Genomic DNA, 26649 nt, shown 5'->3' on the forward strand with positions numbered 1-26649 from the left:
GGTGGTCGGCTAACCCTCAACCTTCTGGCCCATAGCCCTGCGTGGCATTGACAGTGCCACAAAAGCATTCTGAAGTGGTAAAATCGATACCCACGTTTTTAAAAACAGGATCGCTACAGTTATTGTTATTTGTGGTCATAATCATGTTTTATTTAGTTAATTCAATGAGGAGGGGGTTTGCACATTTTTTTACAGTACAAGGGGAGGTTCATGTGAAAATATTTGTAATGTTTGGGAGGAAGGTGCACTTTTTTGTGTCAGTTCTGTTGATACACACTCGACCGGTGACTGCATGTTTGGATACCGGGCAGTTTCATCTCTGTACAGGGCAGACTGGGTAAAAAGGCGCAAATGGTCATGCAATAGTTATGTGCAGTTCGCGAATGTGCAGACTCTTTTTGCTGATTTAAGTCATGATCCATTTTCCTGAGTGACTCATTCATTTTAGTCGTCCCCCTCTGGGCACAGCAAAGAATTTCAAAGTGAATCATTCGGTAAGTAGGGGTACTGAAGATGGTTCAAAATGATCTGCATCACCCCAATCCCCATTTTCTTTATTTATACAACAGATTCATGTGATATCACTGTGCTTCTTCTAATTACATTATAAAGATTACATTAAAAGTATATGGTGCAAGTGATCAATGCAGTTCGAGACTGCAGCAATTGTGAAGATCTCCACGGACCTGTGATGACCTATTAATGCCGTCTTGAACATGCACACTTTATATGATTACATATGAAGACAATTATAGTTGAAGTAACCTCAATATGGCCATGGATGTGTTACTAATTTTAAGGTTCAATGTTACATAAGTTAGGTAAGATAGCCTTGACTTTATTACAAAAGTAATATTTAATTGATTGTTTGAAAACGCAACCAAATATCAACAATTAAAGGAGATGTATCTACTGGTTGGATAGCTCCATCTGTGCCACTGATTCTGGCTTTAATTCCAGTTTGTCTACAAATTAATAATTGTTATGTTGGATTCAATTCTCCATCTCAACCAAAAATCTAAGTTAAAGAATAGGACTAAATTAAATCAAACTTTAAATACACTTTAAATAAAGTTTGATTTAGTACTCTATTCTTTAACTTAGATTTTTGCTGGAACTATCCAAGCAGAAGATACATCTCCTTCAAATGTTGATATGTGGTTGTGTTGACAATCAAACACAATTCAATATCACTAAACATCCTTACATTTGAAATCAACCAGAGCTTGAAACCCTAGGTCTATTGTATATTTTTGTTGAATTCTGGGTTGAATTGAAAGAATAGCTGTTGATGACAAATGTGCAGGCCTAAATAACATAATTGATGATGAGTGATAAAGTATGGTCATATTTAATTTGTTCAATTAAACCTACCCTTTGGATGACTGCTAAACCAACAGTAAATCTATTTCGTTTTTAAGTGGAGATCTCTGAACAATCGTTCCCACGATAGCACCCTGGTGAAGACGGGAGGGAGGATGTGTGGGTGGCAGGTGTTTGGGACATTGGATGGGTGGCGGGTAGGCGGGAGGGTGGTGGATGAGAGGGGTGTGACAGCTAGGAGGGGTCTCACTCTCTTCCTGGCGGGTGGGAGCTGGGTAGGGTGGGTTGGGATGGAATGGGAGGGTCAGCTGTACGGGGATCTGGGATCATGGGAGGAGGGAGGGAAAAGGGTTCTTATGGTCTTCCACAACCTTTACAAAAAATATTCATCTGTGTCTGGTGTTAGCTAGTTACTGGCTAGCAGGATCTTCATCTGTGTCTGGTGTTCGCTAGTTACTGGCTAGCAAGATCTTCGTCTGTGTCTGGTGTTAGCTAGTTACTGGCTAGCAAGATCTTCGTCTGTGTCTGGTGTTAGCTAGTTACTGGCTAGCAAGATCTTCGTCTGTGTCTGGTGTTCGCTAGTTACTGGCTAGCAAGATCTTTGTTTGTGTCTGGTGTTAGCTAGTTACTGGCTAGCAAGATCTTCATCTGTGTCTGGTGTTAGCTAGTTGCTGGCTAGCAAGATCTTCGTCTGTGTCTGGTGTTAGCTAGTTACTGCTAGCAAGATCTTCAGCCAGTATGAAACAAAAAGGGGGAAAGGGTCATTCAAAAATCTGACGCAGTTGTCATGTCAACACATCTGTCAGTGTTTCTGCGAACTGCAAGAGAAGAGACATGCCAAACGTGATTATAAACAAATATTGATATTCATGGTCTGGCAGTCTATATACAGTTGAAGTCGGGAAGTTTACATACACCTTAGCCAAATACATTTAAACTCAGTTCTTCACAATTCCTGACATGTAATCCTAGTAAAAATGCCCTGTCTTAGGTCAGTTAGGATCAACACTTTATTTTAAGAATGTGAAATGTCAGAATAATAGTAGAGAGAATTATTTCTTTCAGCTTTTATTTCTTTCATCACATTCCCAGTGGGTCAGAAGTTTACATACACTCAATTAGTATTTGGTAGCATTGCAAAGAACCCCACAACATGATGCTGCCACCCCCGTGCTTCAAGGTTGGGATGGTGTTCTTCGGCTGCCAAGCATCCCCCTTTTTCCTCCAAACGTAACGATGGTCATTATGGCCAAACAGTTCTATTTTTGTTTCATCAGACCAGAGGACATTTCTCCAAAAAGTACGATCTTTGTCCCCATGTGCAGTTGCAAACAGTAGTCTGGCCTTTTATTGGCGGTTCTGGAGCAGTGGCTTCTTCCTTGCTAAGCAGCCTTTCAGGTTATGTCGATATAGGACTTGTTTTACTGTAGATATAGATACTTTTGTACCGGTTTCCTCCAGCATCTTCACAAGGTCCTTCGCTGTTGTTCTGGGATCGATTTGCACTTTTCGCACTAAAGTATGTTCATTTTTAGGAGACAGAACATGTCTCCTTCCTGAGCAGTATGACGGCTGCGTGGTCCCATGGTGTTTATACTTGCATATTATTGTTTGTACAGAGGAACATGGTACCTTCAGGCGTTTGGAAATTGCTCCCAAGGATGAACCAGACTTGTGGAGGTCTACAATTATTTTCTGAGGTCTTGGCTGATTTCTTTTGATTTTCCCATGATGTCAAGCAAAGAGACAGAGTTTGAAGGTAGGCCTTGAAGTTCATCCACAGGTACATCTCCAATTGACTCAAATGATGTCAATTATCCTATCAGGAGCTTCTAAAGCCATGACATCATTTTCTGGAATTTTCCAAACTGTTTAAAGGCACAGTCAACTTAGTGTATGTGAACTTCTGACCCACTGGACATGTGATACAGTGAAATAATCTCTGTAAACAATTGTTCGAAAAATTACTTGTCATGTACAAAGTATATGTCCTAACCGACTTGCCAAAACTATAGTTTGTTAACAAGAAATGTGTGGAGTGGTAGAAAAATGAGTTTTAATGACTCCAACCTAAGTGTATGTAAACTTCCGACTTCAACTGTATATATTTTTATGAGATGTACGCAGACCTCACTCCATCCAATTTCAACTGAAATTGTCCAAGATAAACCAGCTAGCTTGATCAAACAGTGCTGACAATTCTATTTGAGCTAACTAGCTAAATTATACAGCACTTTGTCTATATTGATGGTGCTACAATAATGTTGATGTATTAAATTGCTTAGATCATAAAAAACATAGTGCTGCCTTATGCAAAGAGCTTCCCAAGGCCTTCGACACTGTAGACCATTACATTGTCATTCAAAGTCTGACTGAAATAGGCCTAGATCAGGCTTCTTGCATGTGTTTGGAGAAATATCTGTTAGATAGGACACAATGCGTGATTTTTGATAGTGTCAAGTCTAGTTTCCTGGATATTACAAAAGGCGTACTGCTGGGGTCTCTGTATTGGGACTGGTTCTCTTCACTATTCATATAAATACTATTGGTATATCTGTTCAAATGTGTAATATTAATATGTAGGCAGATGACCAAGGGTTAAATTGGGTCGGGTATTGCTGGGTCCGAGACCCGGCACCTATGATCCAAATGAGAGCCAGGCGGAACTGAGACCCGGGACCTTTCATTAGCCTATTTGAATGATCTAATAAATAATTGTTGTCCACATTTAACTTTCCACAGCCAACAACATGAGTAAGCATCTAAATCAGACAACCCCATAGTAGAATCATTTACCAATTCAATTATTTAGTCTGTCACATTCTATGTAATGAAGTTAAATTCCTCTAAAGGCGCATTCTAATTGATAGTGCAGCACTGAGAGACAAATATGCATGCCCAGTCATTGTAGCCTACAGCGTTCTTCATTCCATCGTGGGAAACACACCTTTGAAATCAGTTTTGATGGCCTCTGTTAAAAGAGGATCACTGAGTTTTCTAGTGTTATTAGGATACATTTATTTCTCAAATCCCCCAAAATTGTCAAATGCACAATTTCAGAACCCTTTTTCACATGGCGCAAACTGATAAGACGCATCAGGAGGGCAATCACGTGCGTTATCAAGGCAGAGGTCCTGAGATCGTGCCAGGTATGGGCTGAATCAGGAGGAAGTGGTACTTGTTTAGCAAGCAAGCAGCCCTTTACATCAGATTTATTTTATTTTAATTGACCTTCTTATTGAGGGATGTAAAGTTTTTCTTCAATAAAATGTGATTTGAATATTTGTGTATTGCTGTATTTGACTTCTTTTATATTGTATTACATTTTTTTTTAAATTGTCTTATGAAATTGTATGTGCAAGGATCCCTTGTGAAAGAGACCCTCTTCTCAATGGTGACTCCCTGCAATACACTACCGGTCAAAAGTTTTAGTATACCTACTCATTCAAGGGTTTTTCTTTAGTTTTACTATTTTCTACATTGTAGAATAATAGTGAAGACATCTAAACTATGAAAACACATATGTAATCATGTAGTATCTGAAAAAAGTGTAATGGAGCGGGTCGAGAGTTTCAAATTCGTTCGTGTCCACATCACCAACAAACTATCATGATCCAAACACACCAAGACAGTTTTGAAGAGGGCACAAAAACACCTTTCACCCTTCATGAGACTGAAATTATTTGGCATGGATCCTCAAAAAGTTATACAGCTGCACCATCGAGAGCATCTTGACCGGTTGCATCACCGCCTGGTATGGAAACTGCTTGGCATCCGACCGTAAGGCGCAGCAGAGGGTTGTGTGTACGGCCCAGTACATCACTGGGGCCAAGCTTCCTGCCATCCAGGACCTATATACTAGGCGGTGTCAGAGGAAGGCCCAAAAATGTACAATGACTCCAGTCACCCAAGTCGTAGACCGTTCTCTTTGCGACACATTGACCCGGTACCCCCTGTATACAGCCTCATTATTATTATTTTTGTATTACTTTTTTATTTACTAAATCTTTTCTGCCTGCGGCTATGGAAACCTGACCTGTTCCCCGGACTTGCTACCTGTCCCTGACCTACTGTTTTCAACCCTCTAGAGACAGCAGGAGCGGTAGAGATACTCTCAATGATCGGCTATGAAAAGTCAACTGACATTTACTCCTGAGGTGCTGACTTGCTGCACCCTCGACAACTACTGTGATTATTATTATTTGACCATGCTGGTCACTTATGAACATTTGAACATCTTGGCCATGTTCTGTTATCTCCACCCGGCACAGCCAGAAGAGGACTGGCCACCCCACATAGCCTGGTTCCTCTCTAGGTTTCTTCCTAGGTTTTGGCCTTTCTAGGGAGTTTTTCCTAGCCACCGTGCTTCTACACCTGCATTGCTTGCTGTTTGGGGTTTTAGGCTGGGTTTCTGTACAGCACTTTGAGATATCAGCTGATGTACGTAGGGCTATATAAATACATTTGATTTGATTTTGATTTGATTTGGCTTTATCAATAAGTGCATCGAGGACATCGTCCCCACAGTGACTGTACGTACATACTCCAGATGAGCTAAATCACTTCTATGCACGCTTCGAGGCAAGCAACACTGAGGCATGCATGAGAGCATCAGCTGTTCCGAACGACTGTGGGATCACGCTCTCCGTAACCGACGTGAGTGAGAACTTTAAACAGGTGAACATTCACAAGGCTGCGGGGCCAGATGGATTAATAGGACGTGTGCTCCGGGCATGTGCTGACCAACTGGCAGGTACCTTCACTGACATTTTCAACATGTCCCTGATTGAGTCTGTAATACCAACATGTTTCAAGCAGACCACCATAGTCCCTGTGCCAAAGAACACTAAGGCAACCTGCCTAAATGACTACGGACCCGTAGCACACACATCCATAAATATGAAGTGCTTTGAAAAGCTGGCAATGGCTCCCATCAACTTATCCCAGAAACCCTAGTCCCACTCCAATTTGCATACCGCCCAAACAGATCCGCAGATGATACAATCTCTAATGCACTGCACACTGCCCTTTCCCACCTGGACAAAAGGAACACCTACGTGAGAATGCTATTCATTGACTACAGCTCAGTGTTCAACCCCATAGTATCCTCAAAGCTCATCACTAAACTAAGGATCCTGGGACTGAACACCTCCCTCTGCAACTGGATCCTGGACTTCCTGACTGGCTGCCCCCAGGTGGTGAGGGTAGGTAGCAACACATCTTCCACGCTGATCCTCAACACTGGAGCCCCTCAGGGGTGCATGCTCAGTCCCCTCCTGTACTCTCTGTTCACCCAGGACTGCGTGACCAGGTATGACTCTAAGTTTGCAGATGACAAAAGTGGTAGGCCTGATCACCGACAACGACGAGACACCCAATAGGGAGGAGGTCAGAGACCTGGCCGGGTGGTGCCAGAATAACAACCTATCCCTCAACGTAACCAAGACAATGAAATGATTGTGGACTACAGGAAAAGGAGGACCGAGCACACCCCCATTCTCATCGACGGGGCTGTAGTGGAGCAAGTTAAGAGCTTCAAGTTCCTTGCTGTCCACCTCACCAACAAACTATCATGGTCCAAACACACTAAGACAGTCATGAAGAGGGCACAACAAAGCCTATTCCCCCTCAGGAAATGAAAAAGATTTGGAATGGGTCCTGAAATTCTCAAAAGGTTCTACAGCTGCAACATCGAGAGCATCACTGGTTGCATCACTGCCTGGTACGGCAACTGCTCGGCCTCCGACCGCAATGGACTGCAGAATGTAGTGCGTACAGCCCGATACATCACTGGGGCTAAGCTGCCTGCCATCCAGGACCTCTACACCAGGTGGTGCCAGAGGAAGGCCCTAACAATTGTCAAAGACCCCAGCCACCCCAGTCATAGACTGTTCTCTCTACTACTGCATGGCAAGCCGTACCGGAGAAAAATAGTCTGCACCAGTCTTCCCAGCCTGGTGCAGGTCTACAATTTTGTTTCTGGTGTCCTTTGACAGCTCTTTGGTCTTGGCCATAATGGAGTTTGGAGTGTGACTGTTTGAGGTTGTGGACAGGTGTCTTTTATACTGATAACAAGATAATAAGTTCAAACAGGTGCCATTAATACAGGTAACGAGTGGAGGACAGAGGAGCCTCTTAAAGAAGAAGTTACAGGTTTGTGAGAGCCAGAAATCTTGCTTGTTTGTAGGTGACCAAATACTTATTTTCCACCATAATTTGGATTAAAAATCCTACAATGTGATTTTTCTGGATTTTTTTCCTCATTTTGTCTGTCATAGTTGAAGTGTACCTATGATGAAAATTACAGGCCTCTCTCAACTTTTTAAGTGGGAGAACTTGCACAATTGGTGGCTGACTAAGTACTTTTTTGCCCCACTGTATATACTACCTCAATTAGCCCGACCTAACCGGTGCCCCCGCATATTGGCTAACAGGACAATCTCCATTGTGTCCCGCCACCCACCACCTGCCAACTCCTCTTTTACGCTACTCTTTGATTATCATATATGCATAGTCACTTTAACCATACCTACATGTACATACTACCTCAATTAACCCGACTAACCGGTGTCTGTATATAGCCTCGCTACTGTATATAGCCTCGCTACTGTTATTTTTCACTTTCTTTTTACTGTTTTTTATTTCTTTACTTATCTATTGTTCACCTAATACCTATGAACTTTTTAGGGCCTGTAAGTAAGCATTTCACTGTAATGTCTACACCTGTTGTATTTGTCACACATGAAAAATAAACTTTGATTTGAGTGTATAAAATATTAGGAACACCTTCCTAATATTGAGTTGCACCCCCTTTTTCCCCCCAAAAGCCTAAATTCATCGGGACAAAGACTCTAAAAGCTGTCGAAAGCATTCCACAAGGATGCGGGCCCATGGTGATTCCAATGCTTCCCACAGTGATGTCAAGTTGGCTGGATGTTCTTTGGGTAGGGGTCCATTTTTGATACAAACGGGAAACTGTTGAGTGTGAAAAACCCAGCTGTGTTTCAGTTCTTAACACACTCAAACCGATGTGCCTGACACCTACTACTATACCTTGTTCAAAGGCACTTCAATCTTTTGTCTTGCCCATTCACCCTCTGAATGACACACAGACGCAATCCATTTCAGTTGTTGCAAGACTGAAAAATCCTTCTTTACTAGTCTCCTTCCCCTTCATCTACACTGATTGAAGTGGATTTAACAAAGGATCAAGGGATTCAAGTGATATCAATAAGGGATCATAGTTTTCACTTGGCAGAAACCTTCAGAGGGTTCTAGGAAGAACCTTTTTAGATGAGAAAATATTTCTTGGTAGAACCATTTACAGAGGGTTCTATGAAGAACCCTTCATATGGGGTTCTAGGTAGAACCCTCTGCAAAGGGTTCTAACTAGCACCAAAAAGGGTTCCCCTATGGATAAAAGCTGAATAACCCTATACGGTTCAACTTAGCAATTTTTGTTCTAAGAGTATAGGTTTACTTGAATTACTTACCAGTGTTGTTTATGCCCGAGGTACAGGACTTTCATAAATTAACATATATTATAATTTGAGTGGGTAAAAGCTGAATTGTTAGACCAGTGGAAATCTGTACTTTGGTCTGATGAGTCCAAATATGAGATTTTGATTCCAACCGTCATGTCTTTGTGAGACGTAGAGTAGGTGAAGGGATGATCTCTGCATGTGTGGTTCCCACCATGAAGCATGGAGGAGGAGGAGGTGTGATTTTGTGGGAGTGCTTTGCTGGTGACAATGTCTGAGATTTATTTAGAATTCAAGGTACCCTTAACCAGCATGGCTACAACAGCATTCTGCAGCGATACGCCATCCCATCTAGTTTGCACTTAGTCCCACTATCAGTTGTTTTTAAAGAGGACAATGAACCAAAACACACACCCAGGCTGTGCAAGGGTTATTTGACCAATGAGATTGATGGAGTGCTGCATCAGATGACCTGGCTTATCATGACTCAGGATATGACCCAGATTCAGAGACAGGAGGCGGATAGTTTGGTTATTTATTATAACAAAGGGGGAGGCAAAAGGCAGGTCGAGGGAGGTAAGTAATCCAAGGCAGAGTCGATCAGGGAAAGAACAGCAGAGAGGCAGAAAGGTCCGAACCGGGAACACTAGAAACGGGAAACACGCTAGTAAGACCTGACAAAACAAGATGAACTGGCAACAGATAAGCAGAAAAGGCAGGTACACAGTTGAAGTTGGAAGTTTACATACACTTGGGTTGAAGTCATTAAAACTCGTTTTAAACTATAGTTTTGTCGGTTAGGACATATACTGTGTGCATGACACAAGTCATTTTTCCAACATTTGTTGACAGATTATTTCAGTTATAATTAACTGTATCACAATTCCAGTGGGTCAGAAGTATACATACACTAAGTTGACTGTGCATGTAAACAGTAAACAGTAAACAGTGCCTATTTGCTTGACATCATGGGAAAATCAAAAGAAATCAGCCAAGACCTCGTAAAAATATTTGTAGACCTCCACAAGTCTGATACATCATTGGGAGCAATTTCCAAACACCTGAAAGTACCATGTTCATCTGTACAAACAATAGTATGCAAATATAAACACCATGGGACCACGCAGCCGTCATACCGCTCAGGAATGAGACTCTTTCTGTCTCCCTAGAGATGATCGTACGTTGGTGCGAAAAGTGCAAATCGATCCCAGAACAACAGCAATGGACCTTGTGAAAATGCTGGAGGAAACGGGTACAAAAGTATCTATATCCACAATCAAACAAGTTCTATATCGACATAACCTGAAAGGCCGCTCAGCAAGGAAGAAGCCTCTGCTCAAAAACCACCATAAAAAATCCAGACAACGGTTTGCAACTGCACATGGGGACAAAGATCGTACTTTTTGGAGAAATGCCCTCTGATCTGGTGAAACAAAAATAGAACTGTTTGGCCATAATGACCATCGTTATGTTTGGAGGAAAATGGGGGATGCTTGGCAGCCAAAGAACAACATTCCAACCTTGAAGCACGGGGGTGGAAGCATCATGTTGTGGGGGTGCTTTGCTGCAGGAGAGACTGGTGCACTTCACAAAATAGATGGCATCATGAGGCAAGAAAATCATGTGGATATATTGAAGCAACATCAAGACATCAGTCAGGAAGTTAAAGCTTGGTTGCAAATGGGTCTTCCAAATGGACAATGACCCCAAGCATACTTCCAAAGATTTGGCAAAATGGCTTAAGGACAACAAAGTCAAGGTATTGGAGTGGCCATCAATGCCCTGACCTCAATTCTAGAGAAATGTGTGGGCAGAACTGAAAAAGCATGTGCGAGCAAGGAGGCCTACAAACCTGACACAGTTACACCAACTTATTGTGGGAAGCTTGTGGAATAATATAATAATAATAAATAATATATGCCATTTAGCAGACGCTTTTATCCAAAGCGACTTACAGTCATGTGTGCATACATTCTACGTATGGGTGGTCCCGGGGATCGAACCCACTACCCTGGCGTTACAAGCGCCATGCTCTACCAACTGAGCTACAGAAGGCTACCCAAAATGTTTTACCCAAGTTAAACAATTTAAAGGCAATGCTACCAAATACTAATTGAGTGTATATAAACTTCTGACCCACTGGGAATATGATGAAAGAAATAAAAGCTGAAATAAATAATTCTCTCTACTATTATTCTGACATTTCACATTCTTAATAGAAAGTGGTGATCCTAACTGACCTAAGACAGGGAATATTTACTAGGATTACATGTCAGGAATTGTGAAAAACTGAGTTTAAATGTATTTGGCTAAGGTGTATGTAAACATCTGACTTCTATTGTAAATACACAGGATAATGAGGAAGAATAGGAGACAAAGTGGTGTGAGACAGAGGTTTAATCCTAGACACATGGAAAGTGGGATGTATGCGGAGGGTGCGGGGCAACAGAAGATTCCCGAGTAGTGCAGCGGTCTAAGGCACTGCATCTCAGTGCTAAAGTTTTCACTACAGACCCTGGTTTGATCCAGGGCTGTATCACAATCAGCCATGATCGGAAGCCCCATAGGGCTGCGCACAATTTGCCAATGCCGTCCATTTTAGGGGAGGGTTTGGCCCGGGGTAGGCCGACTTTGTAAAATAAGAATTTGTTCTTGCCTAGTTCAATAAAGGTTCAATAAAACATGTAAATAAGGACTTTAGAGATGGGGAAAGGGGTGATAAAGCAGGGAAAGTTTACAGGACTCCACCCGGAGAGGCAGATCCCGAGTGGAGAGCCATACTCTCTGCCCGAGACGATAGCGGGGAGCCGGGGTCCAGGGTGGTCTGCCTGTCCTCGATACCTGGAGGTGGTCTTAAGAAGAGCGGACCGGGCTCTCTTCCAGGTACGCTGACAGTGGTCGGCAAACATCTGGGCTGAGGGTATGCTGACTTCTTCCTCTTGCTCAGCGAAGTGCGGATATTGGTAACACATGGAACACTCGAAGGGCGAGAGACCAGTGGTCGAGCAGTGAAGGGTGTTGCTGGCGTACTCCATCCGCACGAGTTGCTGGCTCCAGGTGGTGGGGTTAGCAGAGACGAGGCAATGAAGTGGCGTCTCCAGGTCCTGATTGGCTCGCTCCGACTGGCCGTTAGATTGGGGATGAAACCCAGAGGACAGGCTGGCCGATGACCCAATGAGGGTTCAGAACGCCTTCCAGAATTGGGACGAGAACCGAGAACCGAGGACCAAGATTGGAAACCATGTTGACCGTAAGTCCATGGATCCGGAAGACGTGCTGTACCATGAGCTGGGACATCTAATTTGCTGAGGTTAACCTGGGAAGGGGAATGAAATGGGCGACTTTGGAAAACCTATTCACTACTGTAAGGATGGTGGTGTTTCCATTGGACGGAGGTAGACCAGTGACAAAGTCCAGGGATATATGGGACCAGGGGCGGTGAGGAACAGGGAGTGGTTGAAGGAGGGTCTTACTCTGTGCACACACAGTGCAGGCAGCAATGAACTTGGAGACGTCAGTAACCATGGTGGGCCACCAAAACCGTTGACTGAGGAAAGCCTGGGTCCGGCGGGAGCCGGGATGGCAGGTTAGGTTAGAGGAATGAGCCCATTCCAGGACTGCGGACTGGGCAGAATCTGGGACAAACAGCCGGGGTCCGGCTGGGAACACTGCGCCTTATGGACCAGGCTCTTGATACCCCAGACGAGTGTATCTGCCAGACATGAGGTAGCGAGGATGGTCTCTGGGTCAGACAGTGTAGCTGCAGAGTAATGCAAGCGAGATCGGGAATCAGGCTTCACATTCTTGGACCCAGGGTGGTAGTGAATTGTAAAATTAAAACGAGTGAATAACAGAGCTAAACGAGCCTGCCTGAAATTGAGGCGCTTGGCAGAGCGGAGATATTCTAGATTCCACACTATGAATGGATGTTGCGTCCCTTCTAGCCAGTGTCTCCACTACTCCAGTGTCATCTTGACCGCAAGAAGTTCCCGATTTCCCATGTCGTAGTTCCTCTCAGTGGGATTAAGATGATGGGACAGGAAAGCGCAGGGATGGAGCTTTTGATCCTGGGCAGAACGCTGGCACAGGATGGCCGCCACTCCAACATCTGAGGCTTCGACCTCAGATTGACCACAAACTGACAGGACGGGTCCAGATGGATTAAGATTGGGGCTGTGGTGAATCGATGCTTAAGATCCGAAAATGCCCAGTCAGCAGCTGGGGACCACATGAACGGAACCTTGGGTGAGGTGAGGGCAGAGAGGGGGGAAGCCAGGGTGCTGTAGCCCTGGATGAAGTGGCATTAGAAATGAGCAAATCCCAGGAAGCATTGAAGTTGCACTCTGGAGGTGGCTATCCAGTTCAAATACTGACCATATCATATAGCCATTCACCACTCACCTTGTTAGGATCCATCTGAATGTTGCCTGCAGTGTTTGACGTATCCCAGAAAAGAGATAATGGAGCGATGGAATTCACATTTTTCAGCTTTAACAAACAACTGGTTCTCCAGGAGGTGCTGGAGGACTTGTCGGACGTTGAGAGTTTCAAGTTCTTTGGTGTCCACATCACCAACAAACTATCATGGTCCAAACACACCAAGACAGTCGTGAAGAGGGCTCGACAAACCTTTTCCCCCTCAGGAGACTGAAAAGATTTGGCATGGCTTCCCAGAGAAGAGAACATGCTGTTGAGCCGAACGGGAAAAGATAAGGATGTCATCGAAGTATATAAACACGAATCGGTTCAACATGTCATGGAGCACATCGTTGACCAGGGCCTGGAACACAGAGGGAGCGGAGCATTGGTCAGTCCGACTGACATAACCAGGTACTCATAGTGCCCGCTAGCCGTGTTAACTGTCTTCAACTCGTCTCTTTCCCATATCTGAACTAGATTGTAGGCGTTCCGAAGGTCCAACTTCGGGAAAATGGCTGCCCACTGGAGAGGCTCAAAAGCAGAGGTTAGGTGTGGTAGAGGCTAAGATTTTTTTTAGCATGATGTCACTAAGGCCCTGGCAGTCCGCCGGCCAGGGAGGCGGAAGGACGAATGAACCCTGCAGCCAGAGAGTCCTTAATGTACACTTCCATGGTCTTGGTCTCCGGACCAGACAGGGAGGTCAATGGTGTAGTCGTAGGGTCGATAAGAGGAAAAGATGTGGTGCGGGCCTTGTTGGAAACCTCCCGGAGGTCCTGGTACTCTGAACGACAGAGGTCTGAGGCTTTTCTCAAGCCCGCTGGAGAATGCCCAGGATCAGGCTACGCCACCTTGAGGCAATGTGTGTCACAGAACGGGCTCCAACCCAGGATAGAACCCATAGCCCAGTCAATCAGGGGGTTGTGCCTCTGGCACCATGACAATCCGAAAACCATGGGTACACGAGGAGACACAATGAACAGAAACTACATGGACTCACTATGGGAACCATAGTGATGGGAACCATACTGTGAGTGACCCTGCCAATAGAACATCCGTCCAATGCTCTGGCGTCCATGGGAATAGAAAGGGGTTGTTTGGAGAAGCCCTGATCCGACACCAGGGTAGCGTCCATTAAGCTCCTGTCAGCCCCAAAATCCATAAGCACTCTGAAAGATTTAGACCTGTCACAGCAGGACTTTCCACAGCAGGAAAGTATGGGAAATGGGAGACTCCCTGTATGGCTCACCAGCATACTCGTACCTACTGATGAGCGTGGTCTTTTACTGGACAGGTAGATATGTAATGTCCTGAAGTACCACATAATCGACAACTTTTGGAGCTCAGTCTGCGTAAATGTTCCTCAGGAGACAAGCTAGCCCTGCCCAGTTGCATGGGCTCCAGAGGAGGCGAGTCGACAGTCCTCGATGATTCCCGGGGGAACTCGGGTGATGTTCTGATTCTCTCAGGTAAGCAGGCATCGGGACTTTTGAGATACTTCGGAGGCAAGGGGGAACCCAAGGGGAAACCCGTGGACAAGCGCATATGGCTGGGAATAGACCTCCTCTCCTGCTGCGTTCCCGTAACCGCCCATCAATCCTTATGGTCAGGTCTATGACGGAGTCTATGTCCACTGGCAGCTCCCGGGCTGCGAGCTATTCTTTAATTCCCTCCAATATTCTGTGAAGGAAGGTGTCGAACAGGGACTCCGGGTTCCATGTACTCTCGGCAGCCAACGTGCAAAAATCTACCTCGTACTCTGACTGCGTCAAGACTCCAGTAGTGTGGCAAAGTACCTTCTGAGCCACCTCTCTCCCAGACACCGGAGAATTGAACACCTTTCTTACCTTCGCCTCCTCCAGACTAATGTAACCAATGGATTAATGCTCCCACGCCGTCGTAGCCCAGGCGCGCGCCCTCCCGAACATCAGCATTATAAGATATGCTATCCTCAAACGATGCAAAGGAAACCAAAAGGGCTGTAGCTCGAAGATGAGGGAGCACTGGGAGAGAAACACCCGGCAGGTTCCAGGATCCCCAGCGTAGCGCTCCGGAGGAGTTAATTGGGGTTCTCAGGAAGACTGGGTAGGCTGGGGAGAGGCACCGCTGGTAGCGGGGTACTGGGAGTAGAAGCTTACCATAGTGACTTGCTGCCTAGTAGATAGTCCGTAGAATTATTACAACAATGCATTCAGGGCATGGTCATAGCATTCCGCCAAGGTATGGAGTCCCTCCACAAGGTTATGCAGTTATTCCTCATGTCTTCCAATGGTGGCTCCTTGGAGGGAGACAGTGTTGCGGAACTGGTCCGAGTCTGCTTGGTCAGTCATGACCCAGATGCAGACACTGAATGGCAAGCAGGCTCAGGGTCAGGACAGGCAGAAAGGTCGGAACCAAGAAGAGAACTGGAGAAACGGGAAACACGCTGGTAAGACTTAACAAAACAAGACGAACTGGCAACAGGCAAACATAAAAGACATGTATAAATACACAGGAGATAATGGGGAAGAATAGGAGACACCTGGTGGGAGGTGGAGACCAGCACAAGGCAGATGAAACAGATCAGGGTGTGACACTGGCCTCCACAATCACCCGACCTCAACCCAATTGAGATGGTTTGGGATGAGTTGGACCGCAGAGTGAAGGAAAAGCAGTCAACAAGTGCTTAGCGTATGTGGGAACTCCTTCAAGACTGTTGGAAAATAATTCTTCATGAAGCTAGTTGAGAGAATGCAAAGCTGTCATCAAGGCAAAGGGTGGCTACTTTGTTTTACATTTTTTTGGTTACTAATTGATTCCATATGTGTTATTTCATAGTTTTGATGTCTTCACTATTATTCTACAATGTATAAAATAGTAAAAATAAAGAAAAACCCTGGAATGAGTAGGTGTGTCCAAACTTTTGACTATATGTGCTATATGTGTTGTGATAACTGCATTGTTTGGTCTATAGCGCCCGGCTGCTCTGCCTTCTTAACATCACTATCAACAAGACATGTCCTACAGGCCCTGGTTTTGTTGCACCTTGACTACTGTTCAGTCGTGTGGTCAGGTGCCACAAAAAAAGGACTTAGGGAAATTGCAATTGGCTCAGAACAAGGCAGCACATCTGGCCCTTGAATGTACACAGAGAGCTAATATTAATAATATGCATATCAATCTCTCCTGGCTCAATGAAGAGGAGAGATTAACTTCATCCCTACTTGTATGTATGTATTGACATGTTGAATGCACTGAGCTGTCTGTCTAAACTACTGGTACACAGCTCAGACACCCATGCATAACCCACATGACATGCCACAAGAGATCTCTTCACAATCCCCAAGTTCAGAACAGACTATGGGAGGCACACAGTGCTACATAGAGCCATGACTACATGAAACTCCATTCCACATCAAGTAACTGTGCAAGCAGTAAAATTAGATTTGAAAAACAGATAAACACCTTATGGAACAGCGGGGACTGTGAAGCAACACAGACACAGACACATGCATACACACTCACACACGATAACATACGCACTTTACACACACATACACATGGATTTAGTACTGTAGATATGTGGTAGTGGTGGAGTAGGAGTCTGAGGGCACTCAGTGTGTTGTGAAATCTGTGAATGTATTGTAATGTTTTAAAAATGGTATAAACTGCCTTAATTTTGCTGGACCCCAGGAAGAGTAGCTGCTGCCTTGGTAGCAGCTAATGGAGATCCATAATAAATACAAATAACCTGTTAGTTCATATGCCTTGACACCGTGATATATAGGCCGGAGAGCAACATCTGTCAGTTACAAACAGTTACATGACCTATAGCATGGTCAAGCAAGTTAATGTTTCCAACATTTGCAGACTACTAAACAACTATTGATTTAGAACCATGGAGAGTTACCACAAGTTGCAAAGAAAACAGGCCCTGCCTCCACTATTCCAGCACCATTTCAACTTCAATATCATCTAATCACCTATCCTTAGTCTAATACAGTAACAACTAAAATATACCAAAAACGATTTAGTCCAATCAACACAAGCTAAATATGATGTGACTGACCATCGTACTGATTTTTATGTGTGTGTGCGTGTGCGAGCCTGCAAATAAAAAATAAATGTTGACTCACCCTACTTGTAGAGAAACGCCAATGTCATCCTCCTCTTTCATGTTGCCCAAACATTCTCTGACGCTGTCATATAGTACATGCTTTTAGTTTTTGTTGTCCTAGGCTACCTGGCTAAAATAACAGGCCAGCTAGTTAACATTAGCCTACTACATCTAGCTACATGTTGAACTTCCATCCTTTCAGGGCAGGGGCACAATGTATAAATGTATGGTTGGATCTGAATCGGCGTTATAAAATTTGCCAGTACGGAGAATTAAGTAAAAACGCAAGTCCAAATCCTTATCTCCATCCATGGCTAATTTAGGAAAGGGACAATTTTTGTAACAATTCAAGTGTTTCTGTAAATTAGGTTTGGCTTATGGTGTGATGTGATTGGTGTGAAAGCAAATCCAAACTGGTTACTATTGACACAATTTTTTGGTACATCAGGACCATTCATAGTTGAGCTCACTCAGTTTAGCGCGACTTTGATTAGCTATTATTTTTATTTTATCAAGGGAGGCCAAATGCTCGCTGGCTTCCATTGTATTCAATACTACAGGTGGCAACAATTTCATATTATTTTTGACCAGACGGAATCAGATAGATGGGCTTCACATACAGAGACAGAGGGGTGTTATTTCGCTCGCTCGGATGCTTTCTCCGGTGAGATACATTAAGCCTCTTTGCAAAAAAGATGTTGAATCACAGAGCGACTAAATAAAAAAATTAAATACGTTTTTTTATCATTATTTTGTGTTTTTTTGGTGTTATTATGGTGAATAAATGTATTGGCTGGTAAGAATTCTGAATGCCTGGTATATGTTTTCTTCTAAATGCAACAGGCCTGCCACTCTTTAGACCAGTGGTTCCCAAGGGGTAGGCAGGGGGGGGGGGGTCTGCATGGTAAGTCTGGCTCTAAACTTACTCTTGCAATTTATAATAGTAGAATGCACAAGATTACATTTTTGAATTTGGGTAGTGCCTCATCAGTGCCTCTTGTCATGTTAGTCATTGCAGACCTTAGAAAGCTACTTATAACCCATTACTGCTAATGTTTTTTAAATTAGGTTTATTTAGCCCATAGGTGTTGTCATTTTTTTGTCATTCAAGTATCACATACAGTAAATACACATGGCAAAATGTATAGAATTGCACAAAAATTTGCTTTAAAACTGTTGCATTTTCTTTGCACCCAATGACAAAATGTGTATAATTGCAGGAAATAAGATTTAAAGCGGCAGAAATCTCTTCACTAACAAGAGGGGTGTGAACAGTTTGTGTCATGAACATTGCTTGTTCCCATAGAAATAGATGTGGCATGTGCACTCTCGCACAGGGGGAGGATGGGATGTTCCCCAATGCTGGAAGTAAACAGGTTTGGGAACCTCTGGTTTGCACCGTCCAGAGTGCCCGGACCCCTTCCACACACTCACTGTATAGTAACAAGTGGCATGTGTTTTGAGAAACTGCGATCGGAAACCGGTCATCCCTTACCTATGCTCTATATCCAAAGTGTTATGCATTTTGCAATACCTGTTGGACAGAGACTAAGTCTTTTCCACTGTAAAGGTGTACTTGGCTGCCATCGCTGCCTGTCATATAGGCTTTGACACTATACAGTAGGAAAAACTTCCTCTGATATGTCGTTTTATGAATGCTGACGTAGCAAGCAGCTCACTCACTCGCTTTGTGGACGTAAGAGCTATGGTAAAGCGGTTTTGAAAGAGAAACTTAATCTCTTACGCCTAGTCCCCAAGCCTTTAGTCCCATTTTGGTTACTGTCTTTTGTGCTTAAGGCTATTTCACAGCAACCCTTCGAGCCACTGGAAAGCGTTGAGATGAAGTATCTTTCTTTCAAAACCACTTTACCAATGCATTTTTTTGGCAGAAATGCTTTCTGGAACATGTGAAGTTTAATGTGCCTTAATAAGAAATGTGTATGCCATCTGTAAATGCGTATAATTTGGTTAACCACAAAAAAAGACAGGAACATTCCCGCTAGCCATGATTGGCTGAGATAATGGAAGGGCTGGACATGCCTAGAGATGAGTTCGGATTGGTCTGCCATGTAGCACACTTCGTTCTATAACATGAGCTGGGCAGTATGTGTAGGTAATCCTTTGTAATGCTGCTTTAAAAAAAGATATATCACGTTGTAGAAGTGCAAAAGTGTTGCTCTCCACTTTCTGGAGGAACAAGTTTTGAAATCAGTGGAATGCCCGATGGAATTAGAGTATGATAGCTAAGGAGATGAAGAAAATGCTGGTGTTTGATTGCAAATATGCCGAGGTAGTTGAAAAGAGAACACACAGAAGGCTGTTGTATAAAAAACCTGTCTCAGGATTACATCTTCAAACTAAGGGCAACCATGGCATCCATGGCAGAGAGGAAGAAGCGTCCATCCATGTTTATGGGTAAGATAGTCTAGCTCGCCACATTTTCAGATGTTATACGTTTCTAATTTTGTTAGAAGTTAGCTAGCTAACATTAGCTGACTGGCTCGCTAGCTAACGTTATGTGTATGATCTGTGTAGTAATATTATTTGTATCTCAGAGCCATTTGCATTGCTAGTCAAAGCCTCACGTTAGCTAGCTAGCCAACATTGAACATGGTTGGTTAGCTACCTGCAGATTCATGCAGGATAGTAATGCTATGAGTTGGGACTATGGTTCATGCTAGCTAGCTACATGTCTAACAAAAGACGCCACTATGCAAGTAACCATTTCACTACACCTTCTGTATCCTGTGCATATGACAAATAAACATAGATTTTATTTGATATAGTATGCTTTTACCAGAGACGGTAATGTGAAGTTCATGACCTGCACCAAATGTATAACGTTAGGCCAACAAGACAGTGACCAAGTTCTGAAATTCTCTACTAGAATGCCCTGCTTTTATTTCCTCACACTCACAACCGTAAGCTATTTTCTGTAATTGACTCGCCATTAACTTGTAAATAATTATCCTTTTGTGTGTTTATTTTCCTGTAATAATTAAGAAAAATTAGCTAACGTGAAGACGTTGTCAGCTATATGATATGGTCAGTATTTGAACTGGCTAGCCAGCTAACTTAACATTAGCTAGCTGGTTAACAAGCTAGAAATGAACCAAAACATTTTTTTAAAAGTTGCTTTTAGTTGCCTGGTTTGCTAGATTGACATATACTAAATTAATTTTAAACGGGTGGGTTTATTGGTGTTAAAATACACTAGTTATGCTATTTTGGACCACCAGGCTGCTGATGTCATGCAGCCTGTAGTTTTTGTGTTTATTATTTTTCATAACAACAATGACCAGTTTGATGTCAAACGACAATAGAATGTTCATGATGTCACTGCGACATGGATAGACTAGTATAAACCGGCCTTTAGTCTTGAAATCTTTGATTGTTTAGAACATGTCCTCACATGTAAATCCTTAAAGAGATGGGTGGGGCTAAGGCTTAAGAGGGTGTGAACGATGCAAAATGGGTGTTGCCAAATAAATAGCTCTCCAGTTGTTTTACCAAAACATTCAAGCGCCATAAATGTATCAACTTCCCATTGTTCCTCAACTGTAGTGTATGACATACAAATTTCTAGCTCTGAGTCTCTACTTTTATCCAGTAGGTTACATATCTGCGACACAGGAGTGGGCTATATCCCATTGTGAGACAGCAAAACGAGTATTTGAAAGAGAATTTACAAGAGCGACGGCCTTTAAAAAGTTCATCCCTCTGAAAATGGTCTATGTGGCATCGATATGAGTTGGAAACAGTTATTCTAGTCAAAATTGACTACAAGTGTAAACAGGATCATTTTGGTCATGCAGTCAGTTTCGTAGAAAACGGAGTTTGGAACATCCGTGTGTCACAACGATTAATGAAAGTTGGGTTGAGATTTGACAATGTCCATTTGCCCAATAATATGGGGTGAACAGCTGAGGTGATTCCTTTCTATCCAATACCGTATACAGTGAGACAGACCTGCCCAGTAGTCCGACTTGATTTAAATATGACCACATATCGCGCATTTTTTTACTCGTGAAATACTGCACCAAACACCTCAGTTAGATATAAAATTGCGCAACTAAAATATCCTCTGCAAAAACGTCAAAATTAATTACAGATTTCTTGATATATCTTAGATTCATTCTGGGGATTTTGAGGAAGTGTAATAAACTTCCTCATCTAGTGTCTTATAGGGGGACAAACATCATGAACCAAATGTGGAATCGGTCAGCAAACACACCTCCAAGACTGAAATCTCGCGTTTTAGAATGATCAACAGAAAAACACGCGCTAATCGGCGTGTTCAGTGGCTCTTTAAAGTTCCTTTCATAATCCCGGTTCTCAGATAATAGAATGAGGTATCTCACGGCGCTTCCCTGCTCAGGAATGCTTGAGAATGACCAGAAGGCGGGCCCAACAAACGTCATGTGATTGGAGCTTCCTTAGTCACCCGGCTTAAAAGACACATCTTAAAAGGCATACCTCTATTATCAGAGAACTGGAGTTACGAAAGTAACCTAAAGTTTTGCGTTATAGTCTTTCATTTAGACTATGAGTGAAACACAGAAAAGATTGACCCATTAACTAAAAAGGATACATTTTATCAGATTCTCTGGTAGGCATGGCCTACCTGGCACCCCCTCAAACTCAACTCAAATGTTATAAGTCGAAACGGTCTTCTGTCTCAGTGTCACACATCGTTTGGCTTGTGTGTCGGACTCACTGCTGTTCATGATGTATTCGGTCCAGTCGAAGCCCTTGCTGCCATTGGCCAGGTAGTTCTCAGTGGAGTTGATTGGCCAGATGACACATTTCTGCCGCAGGTTGCCCATGAAGAGCTGTAGTCCAATCAAAGCGAAGACACTGAGACAGAAGACCGTGAGGATCATAACGTCTGACAATTTCTTGACGGATTGAACTAGAGCACCGACGATGGTCTTGAGTCCTGGGGGAAGGAACCAGACATGCATTCACACACACAGACACAAATGTGCACACACACACACACACACCCGCGTATGTGTGTTTGTGTACACACACATACATAGAAACACACAAGTGCACACACGCACACAAACAAAGAGAAATGAGCATTGCTGGAAAGTACAAGCTTAGCTATTAATTATTTCTATAGAGTTTATATAGTAGTAGTATAGTAGACCATCACATAAAACTGTACTTCTTCAAGTTAACATCAAACCAAAACGACCGCTCTGTTCAGAATCAACAATATCTCAATTTGGACAGGTATAACAGAAATATTCTAAACTGCAGGCGTATGTGTCATAATAATAATAATATTTTCCATGAGGAAAGGAAGGTTTTCACTTCAAACACTCTGATATGTCAATAGTGATTGTGTTCTATATTGTTAGTTACTGTTAAGTCATATTGAACTAAATTACAGCGAGAATAGCATCCTTGATAACTACAGTACCAGTCAAAAGTTTAGACACACCTACTCATTCAAGGGTTTTTCTTTATTTGTACTATTTTCTACATTGTAGAATAATAGTTAAGACATCAAAATCATGAAATAACACATATGTAATCATGTAGTAACCAAAAAAGTGTTTAACAGATCAAAATATATTTGAGATTCTTCAAAGTAGCCCCCCTTTGCCTTGATGATAGCTTTGCACACTCTTGGCATTCTCTCAACCAGCTTCAACTGGAATGCTTTTCCAACAGTCTTGAAGGAGTTCCGACATATGCTGAGCACTTGTTGGCTGCTTTTCATTCACTCTGCGGTCCAACTCATCCCAAACCATCTCAAATGGCCTGAGGTCAGGTGATTGTGGAGTCCAGGTCATCTGATGCAGAACTCCATCACATCACTCTCCTTCTTGGTCAAATAGCCCTTACACAGCCTGGAGATGTGTTGGGTCATTGGTCCTGTTGAAAAATAAATAATAGTCCCACTAAGCACAAAGCAGATGGGATGGCGTATCGATGCAGAATGCTGTGGGGGCCATGCTGGTTAAGTGTGCTTTGAATTATAAATAAGTCATTGACAGTGTCCCCAGAAAAGCACCCCCACACTATCACACATCCTCCTCCATGCTTCACGGTGGGAATCACACATGTGGAGATCATCCTTTCTTCTACTCTCACAAAGACACTGCGGTTGGAACCAAACATCTAAAATTTGGACTCATCAGACCAAAGGACAGATTTCCACCAGTCTAATGTCCATTGCTCGTGTTTCTTGCCCCAAGCAAGTCTCTTCTTATTATTGGTGTTCTTCAGTAGTGGTTTCTTTGCAGCAATTCGACCATGAAGGCCTGATTCACAGTCTCCTCTGAACAGTTGATGTTGAGTTGTGTCTGTTACTTAAACTCTGTGAAGCATTTATTTGGGCTGCAATTTCTGAGGCTGGCAACTATAATGAACTTATCCTCTGCAGCAGAAGTAACTCTGGGTCTTCCTTTTTTGTGGCTGTCCTCATGAGTGCCAGTTTCATCATAGCGCTTGATTGTTTTTGTGAATGCACTTGAAGAAACTTTAAAAGTTCTTGACATTTTCCAGAGTGACTGACCTTCATGTCTTAAAGTAATGACGGACTGTCATTTCTCTTTGCTTATTTGAGCTGTTCTTGACATAATATGGACTTGGTATTTTACCAAATAGGGCTATCTTCTGTAAACCACCCCTACATTGTCACAACACAACTGATTGGCACGAATGCATTAATTAAGAAGGAAAGAAATTCCACAAATTAACTTTTAACAAGGCACACCTGTTAATGCCTTCCTACCTCATGAAGCTGGTTGAGAGAATGCCAACAGTGTGACAAGCTGTCATCAAGGCAAAGGGTGGCTACTTTGAAGAATCTCAAATATAAAATGTTATGTTTTGTTAAACACTTTTTTGGTTACTACATGATTCCATATGTGTTACTTCATAGTTTTGATGTCTTCACTATTATTCTACAATTTAGAAAATATAAAAAATAAAGAAAAACCCTTGAAAGAGTAGGTGTGTCCAAACTTTTGTCTGTTACTGTACGTCAAACAATAGTACAATAATTAAAGACACATAAAAACAGCAAGAAGATTATCAGACATTCAAGCATTTTAAACACCACAACATAGAAACACAGCAACATAGAGAGTGCCCCTACATGAGATTTCCATGAGACTGACACACTTCAGTGATGATCGAAATACTCCCCAAATGTTCTAAATCCACAAAATGACACAGAGGTAGGCTACACCAAAATAGTTCTAAGACTAATAGGTGATGGAGTTGTGGAGGGATACCAATTCATGACAAGTTCATGTTAATTTACACCGTTATGTGAATGTAATTTTTATGTAATTTTCCCTTGTTATTTTTCTGTTCAAGTCTCAGTTTCACAGGCAGTGTAGAGCATCCTTGGAAAGAGTGGGGCCACTCAAATAATAGATATCAAAACAACTACAAAACATCCACCAGATCGACCAAACACAGCAGCACAGCACAATGAAGAGAGAGCGCAGGAATGGGTTCAGTCAGAGGAAGAAGTTGGAAGAGAAGAGAGGGTAGATGAGGGGAGCAAGGGTCAGTGGGGACAAGTGGGAATGGCAGGTTGCATGCAGGTCATTTAAACGCCAAGGCTGAAGGAATTGACTCCATGTCATCATCACCTGTCTGTCTGGCAACCGGGATGGTGACTTAGCTTGGTTCCCATGGTTAGAATGGTTCCCATCCTAGGCACCCCCATCATGTCCCACTGGTGCTGTGTGGTGTGATCCCCACTGGGTGAGCCTTTTAGGTTGGGACCCCTTTAGATCAGAGGCCTACACTGGAGACTGAGCCAACACTACTTACTGGACTAGATGTATTTAATGCACAAATTCACATTTACTTCCTGCCCCAGACATTTGTTCAACAACACTTTTGCACCATTAAAGTGTTCTGCAGTCGAAGTTCTACAAAATCTCCAAAGGCTAACTAAGTGTGTGTGTGTGTACATAACACATAACTGATTTTCAATCCAACACTTTCAACCCTCCCCCCAGAGGAAAAGCCTTCAGGTGGATCTCCAATGAGTTTTTCTCTGGGGGGGGTATATATTTGCACCATTGAAACTGTTGGATTGAAAATCAGTTGTGTTACCACTGTGTTTATTTCCTTAGTTACTTTCTCTGTTGTGTTTATGCCTTAATGTCCCAGGATTAACAAAGATCTTCTCAGAAACTAAAAGTCCACATTTAGGAGTTCACTGTTATAATCATAACAGAATGGAATTCAAAGTAAAGAAGCTCCTTAAAAGCCGAAGTTGTAAGATAAAAAAGCAGGTTTCTTGAAAAGCTTCATGCAGCATAAAGTGTGTTGTCAAACTAGGCTTGGCAGTCTTAAGGAATTCATTGTTCTTCAGAGTGCTCCGTTATGGTCAGGGCTTCATACAGAAATGTGATGTATTTTAAGATGGTGACAACAACTAAGGTAGAAATTTGAACACAAACTCATCACCTAAACGTTCTGTATTTACCTCGATTCATTCATTTGGTGGATGTCAACACATGACTCTCTGTTGGAAAGTGAATCGAACCTCTCTGAAGAGATCCTCATGGTCTAAATAATGTGTGAGTGTGAAACCCTTGTCTATCACTTTGACTTGGAGGTTAAGATGTCAATAATAATAACTATTTTGCATTTCTACTACTCCTCATACTAAGACCCTGAGTTTTTCTTAACCATGGGAGAGTTATCAACTAGGGCCTGACGTTTTCCTTGGTGGACAACTCAGGCTCCGACCCATACGATCTGCTCTCAGTATACTGTATGAATCTGTTAATGTCACTTTGGGGGAGAATATTATTCAAATACAAGCATTAATACAACATTTGTAGTGTATCCCACCTGCGTATTATATGGGTTGTTCGTCTTCTAGTATGTCATATCAGGAGCACCTTTTCAACTTAACACCACAAGACTGCCAGTAGACTGCGAAGCCTATCAAAAATGTATTGCTACCATTTTTGATCGTTTGGAAAATAAAAAGTCAACAAAACAGTTATCGTTTCTGAGGCATCCTCTTTAAGAGTCTAAAGTAATACGAAATTATGAGAATCCATTTAATGAGAAATCAAAATAAACTCGGCTTTAGTGTTTAAATGGGAGTCTCACCTGGAATCACAGAAATAGTTTTCAATGCTCGGAGAACTCTGAACGTTCTCAGCGCCGAGACATTCCCCAGGTCCACAAATTCTGTTACATATCTGTAACGGGGTAGGATCACACACAGAACAAAACACCATGACAAAAAACACAAACGGTAACACACACAAACCTACAGGTCACACACACGGACGGCAAGTGCACCACACCAGCACCATCACCACCGAAGAAGAT

At 42.8% G+C, this 26649-nt stretch overlaps 1 protein-coding gene across 5 annotated transcripts in view; it reads right to left on the bottom strand.

Annotated features, from left to right (window-relative positions):
• The window catches only part of LOC124031235 (sodium channel protein type 8 subunit alpha-like), a 167616-nt gene that overhangs the window by 60785 nt on the left and 80182 nt on the right, over positions 1–26649 (bottom strand). For 3 of the 5 annotated variants that reach the window (XM_046342269.1, XM_046342268.1, XM_046342267.1), the window contains exons 6-7: positions 26425–26516; positions 22034–22255 (exon numbers count right to left, since the gene is read on the bottom strand). In XM_046342269.1, the coding sequence (XP_046198225.1) occupies positions 22034–22255; positions 26425–26516 (314 nt within the window). The remainder of the gene's footprint in view (positions 1–22033; positions 22256–26424; positions 26517–26649) is intronic. The other 2 variants (XM_046342271.1, XM_046342270.1) reach the window with 1 other exon arrangement.

Source organism: Oncorhynchus gorbuscha, linkage group LG03, assembly GCF_021184085.1.
Source record: "Oncorhynchus gorbuscha isolate QuinsamMale2020 ecotype Even-year linkage group LG03, OgorEven_v1.0, whole genome shotgun sequence".
Lineage (NCBI taxonomy): Eukaryota > Metazoa > Chordata > Actinopteri > Salmoniformes > Salmonidae > Oncorhynchus > Oncorhynchus gorbuscha.